We start from the raw sequence: 7,677 nt of genomic DNA on the forward strand, positions 1-7,677 counted from the left end.
CTGCTGCTGACTCAGCGAGCGAGTTGTTTCATATCTGTGATTTCGTTTGCAGTTTAAGTACCGCTGAAAAACCACGAGCTGCGATGTGACGTTACGTTAGTCATAAAAAAATGTATAAAACAAGTCATAGCAGGCCGCAGATTTATCGTGGTCACCAAGTCAGCTGCACAGATGCATGAACCATTATTTAGACTTTCTCACAAACTGTGACTAATGAGACTTTTTAATGAAATAATAGAACGACAAACCAAGTCTGCAACCTTTCAGAACCTTCGAAAAGAACACACACACACACACACAATTATTTGATATATATATGTGTGTTATTTTGGCGGGAAAAGGTAGTGTTAATAGGGCTAGTCAGGCTACCTCTTAAATATAATGATAAAAAAAAACAGTGATTTTGTCTTTGAAAACATTGAATTAATACATTTCCAATAATGACAAATTATTCTCGATTAAAAAGAGAATTTTTCTTTTTTCACACAGGAATGAGAGCAATTTTACTTTTTGGCGGGAAATGGTGGTTCTGATAATCCATGGTTGTGGGATACTGACCATCTCAGAAAGTGTAGTTTATGACAGTGATATTGTCTTGGGAAACATTGAATTAATCTATTTCCCTCTATGACAAAGTGTTTTCTTGAATAAAAAAGAAGATTTTACTGTTTTTATAAGCTCGGCTGGTCGGTTGTTGGTGAAATCTTAGATATAGTGATTTTGTCTCAGATAACATTGAATTACTGTATTTTCCTCAATGACAAAGTGTTTTCTTGATTAAAAAGAAACTATTGCTCTACCTTTCACGCAGGAATGAGACCTACATTACCCATATATAAATCATTGACTTAATCTAAATAAACCTCATCAATACAGTAATTCTGTTGAGTTACAACCTTGTAATATGTAATAGGTTCAATGCACAGTGAGGAGTTATGGTCCAAAGTTCAGCACTAAGCTCTTAAACAGTAAACCGCATAGAAATAGTGTCGGTTATATGCTTCTCCGTGTGTGTGTGTGCGTGTGTGTGCGTGTGTGTGCGTGAGCGTTATCAGCATTGAACAAGTTCAAATAATAGAGCCTTTTCTGGGACATGTTATTTATAGGTGAAGGTCCACTGAGTCACGTCACATAACAAAAGTAGAAAAGAAAAAACGACAGAAACATTCCTTAAAAATCATATTTCTTTATATTTCATGAAAACAACACCGAGTGCATCGGCCATAGAATTATATCAAAAATATCTCTCAATAAGTTAGAGAATAAATAAATACTTCTATTCGCAAGAGTAAACTTTACATGAATGATCTGTCATATACGGCACAAGGATGAATGTTTGGTGACGACTGAAGACTGACATCAGTCTGCCAGGGTGAGACGGAGTAAAAGGGTCCATTGCACAGAAAATTAAAAAAAAAAAAAAACCATTAGCCTCTGACTATTTACAGCATGGTACAGAATGAACATTTGTCAGAGGAGGAAAAACAATTGTTGGATTTTTTTTTGTTGGCAGGCTGCACATCATTGAAACCTTCTGGCTTATCTTCAATCAAAACATTAGACTATGCAATAAACACCCGAGCCAACACAATAGACCCACTGTTGTCTGTGTGTGTGTGTGTGTGTGTGTGTGTGTGTGTGTGCGTGTGTGTGTGTGTACAGGAGCTGACAATGGAGCATGTATAAGGCAGATTGTTTGTTAGCGAAATCCCAAAGAAACGACCTTCATGTTGCGGCAGCAGCAGAGAAATCCTTTTCAAGTACTACCTGCTCATTAAAAAAAACTATTTGCTGAATATCGGACCCCTGTAAACATGAGGCGGGACAGCAGATCACAGCTCTGATACAGAGGAATATTAAATCAGACCAAAGGTCAGCAGTGAAGGAGAAGGCCTGAGAACATATAAATAAACACGGGCAAACGTTTTCCATCTAAGACGTGATTGAAATATTTAAAAACTTTGGAATTCTCTGTGCGGGTTGCAAGATGCACCTGTTATAATCATCCTAATCAGAATACTGCCTATGAATAGGAACGCTCCCATGTCCTTGGCTGGAGCCGATCCGTCTTTGGCATCGGAGCTGATCAAAGTTCACACGGACTTAAGAATCGAGCTTCACTTCAGACCCAGTCCCGCTTCAACCTCCAGCGCCGAAGCACTGATTCAATGCTCCAACCGCCAGCTTTCGCACCTTTCCAACCTTTGCGTTCTCGATGCTGGCAGGAGGTCGGACACGTTTTTGATCCCCTGTGCTGAAACGGAAGTCGGGCTGAAAGACCCTTCACTTCTGGGAGTTTGCTTCGACACTGGTTTTCCCCTCAGGTGTCTACCTCCTCATCCTGCTCTTTGACTTGGAGTCAGAGGGCTTTGGAGGAAGTAAGTCCTTTGCCGTTGTCGTGTTGGTTTTGATCACAGATCTGCGGGGAAAACCAGAAGGAAACCAGGTCAGAGATGCTTTGTGAGCCCCCCAAATTATCACCCCAACACGGTTGATCTTTTAAGGTTTTTTTTCATTACCTGAGGGAGGCCAGGAGTCTGTTGCTGTCTGCGCTTGCAGATTCCCGCAGTGTGCTTGTGGTATCAGGCCTGCGATCGGTGGAGCTGTGATACAAATAGAGCATTAAGATGAGGATAACAATCTGGCAGAAACCATTTAAGAGATAGTTCACGGTAAACCAGCTGCCACTGAAACTGATCTACGTCCAGATGCCTTTTGGGTAAGAATGCAGAGCGAGTCGCACACGTTCCGAGTTAAGATCTGAAGACGGCGGCTGAGTCATAGCTGCGGTTTCATGATCACAATGACTCAAAGACACAAGCGGCACCTCTTTGACACGAGGCAAAAATGTAAACTATCCAAAAATAGCGGCACTTCTTAATACACCCTGGTGACTTCTTTCAAGTCCGCCACGGAAATGAGGGTACTCTTCTTATTTACATGACAGGTACCCTCATGGTTTAGACCAGTTATCAAAGTCTTGATCATGTTGCCGAAAAGACACAGACTGTGATATTATCCACAGAGTTTGTTCGGGGGAAGAGCTGACTGACTTTGCTGTAGGTCCAGGTAGATGCGGGAAGTGCTCACCTTTTACCGCAGAAGCCACGGCAGGTATCGTCTGATGGACGGAGGCATTCGCATCGGTCAGCTGAACGTCGGCGCCGAGACAGGGGACTTCCCAGGCCGTGCGGCAGGACTTTACTGTGAATCGAAAATAAAACTTTGTTAGATGGTGAAATCCTCTTCAGGGGGGTTGGAAAACACCAACTGCTGAAGTTCAGCCTTTACTGTCCACCGTGGGCTTACTTTGGTGTGTTGACCCAGATGATATCCAGGTGGCAGAAGTAGATGCACTCTGTGTCCTCCCAGTTGTTGCAGGAGCAGCGTTTGGTCCGGACACGGTGCGGATGCTGAGTCTGAGCTGGCAGCTCCGCTCGCTCCGATACAGGCAGTGCACAACCTGGAAAACACGGAGAATCTCAAGATTAAACCAGGCCGGCTGATCACCCGTTAATACTAACAAACCATTTGGCAGACAAACACTGAGGCGGGTTACAGATCGAAGGACTCAAACGGAGTGGAAACAATCCTGCAGGGTGGCCCAGCTGAAGTAGTTTAAATAACACGAGCACTTTATAACAGGTGTGGTAAACCCTCTAGAAAGCTGAACCCAGCTCTCGTTTTGTATTTACACTGGACTTAATGCCATGTGTAGTATTTTGTACCATTATCAAAGTAACACCCAAAATCAGCCAGGGAACAGTTTGATGTCTTGGCACCGCTGCACACGACCATCTGAAGAGGAGAAGACGAGATGCTCACCTTCTTGCAGAGCCACGCTGACGGTGATGAACAAAGTCAGAATCCCGAACGAGGCCATCCTGTGTGATTGGATCTCCGATGTGTAAAAGCAGCAACCAGTTGGCTTGTACACTCCAGAACGGTGGAGAGACCCTGTGTGTCCGGGCTGGAGCGCAGCAACAGGTGATTTGTGTTCATGTCCCTGCCAGCTGCGTCTACTTATACGCCTCCTCCGGGTGATATCGTGGTGGCCCCGCCTTCCTCTGTGTACTTGACTGTTGTTGCACAACTCCCCCCCTCCTCCCCCCCCCACCCCCCCACCCCCCCCACCTCCCCTGTAAGACGTATGGCAGGTCTGAATAACAGAGATTTTCCGCTGTCATTGTGTTTGGAGTGAGCAGACAGAAGCCTCTGTTTTCTGCGGGTGTTTAGGATCCTTAATCCGGGCTGGAATTTAATTCAAGTATTGAGTGTTTTTGTTTTCTAATCAGAGCGTAGATGTACCTAAATAGCATTTATGCCATCGCGAGGCAAGACAGTGCAGGACCTAAACTTTGAACCAGCAAGCCGTGTGTGGTTATTATCCTGGAAGCTGCAATTTGAACAGACAAGGAACCAAACAAATGAGAAATCCAAGACAATTACTCACGCTGGAGTAAGGCAGAGTGACAATAGTAGTTATGTTACAGGAATGTGAGAGTGCTCCCAAGATGAATATGAGGAATTCTGTTGATTTACAATGAGGTTCAATCAGTTCATTCCGTGAGGAAATGCGTCAAATTGAAGAGTGACAAACAAAATAAACTTGGGGGGGAAAAAATTTATAAAAAAACTATGCTGACCTTTTGATAAAATGCAAATGACTTGCTATTTTCAATGACTTATTACTTGACCAGTTAAAATCAATGTGTTTAAATCTTTAGCTCTTCTGATCTGCTGCATTAATATATGTTTAAATAAAACAAAATAATTCTACAGTTAAAGAACACAGCAAAAGGATGAAGCTGCTGTCAAAGTACAAGCATGCGATGATACATGAAAATTAATAAATAAATGTGGAACTAAAGCTGAAATGTTATTGAAAAAATATTGAAAGAATTTCAGCGTTAAATTTGAAGCATGCAACCAATCAGCAGCCAGGATGAAGTTAAATTACAAGCGTCTGATGTTGCACAAGTAGAAAAGCGTACGTGTGGAAATAAAGCTGAAGTAGTATTGAAAAAAAAAAGCAAAAAACATTTGTGTTAAAATCAAAGTATGCCGCCAGAGTAATAATGAAACTGGTGTCAAATTACAAATGACAGCAGCCGCTCTATAAAGCGTCACTCTGGCAGTAACTTCACACATGCCTCATTATGTCTGTTGTTAAGTTACAAGCAGAGAAAAAGTGGGTTGCTTGTAATTTGACACCAGCCTCGTTTACAAGCAGAGTGCATCATGGATTTGTAGTTATAATGGTTAATTAACTTTCTGAATGAACTCTCGCAGGCCAAAACCCAGTTTAAAGGTTCTTACTTCAAGTCTTTCAATTCATTGCATCTTATTGATCGAAGACTATACTGGTAAATTATGTGCTAAAATATATACAAAAAAAATCAAACGTCTCAGTTAAAAGTAAATTTAAAAACACGCAAATGAAATATTATTATTACTGTTATTCATTTACTTATTTACTGAGAGGAAAACTTTGTTGTTAATTTTCTTTTCTTTTTTTATTATTGTTTTTGTACCTTATTCGAAATAAACATTTCAATCAATCAATCAATCAATCAATCAATCAACCACTCGTTATTGACTTGTCCTCTTTAAAGGATTATAATATACGTTACTGTTTAGTTAATGTTTTTGAGCTCTTCGTTATAGGTAACTGCTGTAAAATGAATTTTTCGTAAAATTACCATGTAAATGTTCCTTTTTTGTTTTGTTTTAAATTAAGCACTTTTTCAAACTTGTAAAAGTTGAAAAACAAAGGAAGCGGTGGCAGGAAGGTGGGGTCAAGGCTCTGTCATCCCACCAGCACCGTCACTCTCTGACCTGCGAGGAGATACGCAGCCGCCTGCCTCAGCGGCTCCCTACAAACCACACACACACACACACACACACACACACACACACACACACACACACACACACACACACACACACACACACACACACACACACACACACACACACACACACACACTCCTGGACAGTGAAACTACGCCATGGAAACAGCCCGAGGTATTCCTTCCTCCTATCAGCTGCATCATGACATAATTCAGATCCACAAGCTCGTATTTGCAAAACATCTAATGCAGAAAACAGGAGGAATGGAAGGTTATGAAAGGAAAAGAGGGGTGTAGCCGTAAGAGGTTTTTAAAAACCCCAAAACAAGCGAAGGGATTCGAAATGAGTCATTGTTTTTTCTTGCAGAAAGGTTTTGCGTTTGTTTGATTAAAGTTTGAAAACAATGTCCGTTTACACCGAAATGGCAGAAATGCTGAAAACGATGTAGTTTTCAAGTTGGGCCACTCGTGGGTGCTGTTGCTTGTTTGTGTAATGAAACCAAACGCTCGTGTTGCGCAGAGAACGATGCGCTCTAAACATTAACAATGGCGAGAACGTGGACAGTCGTATGGATAGACGTTACTATGGCCGTGTTGCACATGTGCCGAAGCAGCATTTCAGAAAAGTTTTCCCTCATTTCCATTTTTGAAAACGTCCACCTTTGGGAATCGTTTTCAAAAACTTGCTCCGAGCACCGTCGGAACGCCCCAAAAAAACAACGAAGGTTTCGACTAGACGAGAGATGACGGCGTAATGGTCACTCTCCATGTGTTTGAGACGACGACTGTAAATGGCTTTTAGAGAAACATATTTATCAGGTCATTGCAGGCGTCTTTTCTTTTTTTTTTTTAAGTTATATTAAATATTATGTTCAACACTAAAAACACCTTGTTAGCTTCATTTAATTATTTCTCCTTGGTTTAACAAAGTATGTCGATTTGCATAGTCAATTAAAAGTCTACCTTGACCCCCTTATTCTCTGACTGAGTTTTAATTCTATGCTGCAGTTTTGCTGTATGATCCATCCATCCACCCCATTGCCCTCTTATATATAGATTTATAGTGCACATGCAAATCACCCGATGTAGGTTTATGCCAAATTATAGTGATTATAAATGAATTGAGGTATGTCTTTATAGAAGATTCTAACATGTTTTTTTTTTATCTATTTCATTCCTATTTAACATCCTGCCAACAGAGACTAATGAGGTACAACAGGACTATCCTCGATATTAAGTAATCACACTTCATTTCCCATAAATGGTTTGAAATGCGGCCGCAGCCGAACTCAGACCCGAACGCAACCGAATAACAGGATGGAGTTCAATTGTTAAAGTCCCACGGAGGATGGAAACATCTGACTGATGTTGAGGAATTTTATATCAGAGCTGCAGCGGGGGAAAACTAGAAGATAGAGGGAGACGTGGGTAAAAAAACAAAAAAACAACAACCAACCCAGTGGTGGTGAGACCGACGTATCTGCGCACCGTCACTGTTTGGTCGAAGGGAGGAGGAAATGCCAAACGGATGCCACAACGCAGGGAAACTGGCGTTCGACCAGCTATTTGTTAGAAAGAGGGGATAGGGAGAAAGAGAAGAAAGAAAAGCAGTCATCAGGATCAAATGTTTTGCAGACGTGAAGAATGCGCTGGTGCCTCCTGCCCTCCGTTGCCCCGCTGCTCCCTCCATACATGGAGCAGTTAAAAAAAAAAAAAAAGTCTCCTTATCGGCTCCTCACTTCCGGTTGCTCCACGCAGGAATGTGCGGCGGTGTGATGATGAACAAATAGCAGAGGTGTGATTGTAGAAACTTTTCAGATTCCTC

General features: G+C 41.8%; 1 protein-coding gene across 1 annotated transcript; it reads right to left on the reverse strand.

Moving 5' to 3' along the window:
* Positions 1-1,172: 1,172 nt before the first annotated feature.
* On the reverse strand, positions 1,173-3,990 carry edn2 (endothelin 2). Its single transcript, XM_080485320.1, has 5 exons — positions 3,826-3,990; positions 3,310-3,463; positions 3,091-3,204; positions 2,520-2,603; positions 1,173-2,419 (listed from the first exon to the last, which is right to left on the reverse strand). Exons 1-5 carry the CDS (start codon positions 3,881-3,883, stop codon positions 2,329-2,331), a joined length of 501 nt encoding a protein of 166 aa, XP_080341446.1. The 5' UTR covers positions 3,884-3,990; the 3' UTR covers positions 1,173-2,328.
* Positions 3,991-7,677: the final 3,687 nt, after the last annotated feature.

This window comes from Lipophrys pholis (assembly GCF_963383615.2).
Source record: "Lipophrys pholis genome assembly, chromosome: 17".
Classification (NCBI taxonomy): domain Eukaryota; kingdom Metazoa; phylum Chordata; class Actinopteri; order Blenniiformes; family Blenniidae; genus Lipophrys; species Lipophrys pholis.

Excerpts from the sequence above, each read along its gene's own strand:
- edn2 (XM_080485320.1), bottom strand. The coding sequence starts at position 3,883 with ATGGCCTCGTTCGGGATTCTGACTTTGTTCATCACCGTCAGCGTGGCT. Across the intron at positions 3,205-3,309 it reads ATCTGGGTCAACACACCAAA|TAAAGTCCTGCCGCACGGCC; the intron begins GTAAGCCCACGG and ends TTCGATTCACAG. Across the intron at positions 2,604-3,090 it reads CGTGGCTTCTGCGGTAAAAG|CTCCACCGATCGCAGGCCTG; the intron begins GTGAGCACTTCC and ends TTTGTATCACAG.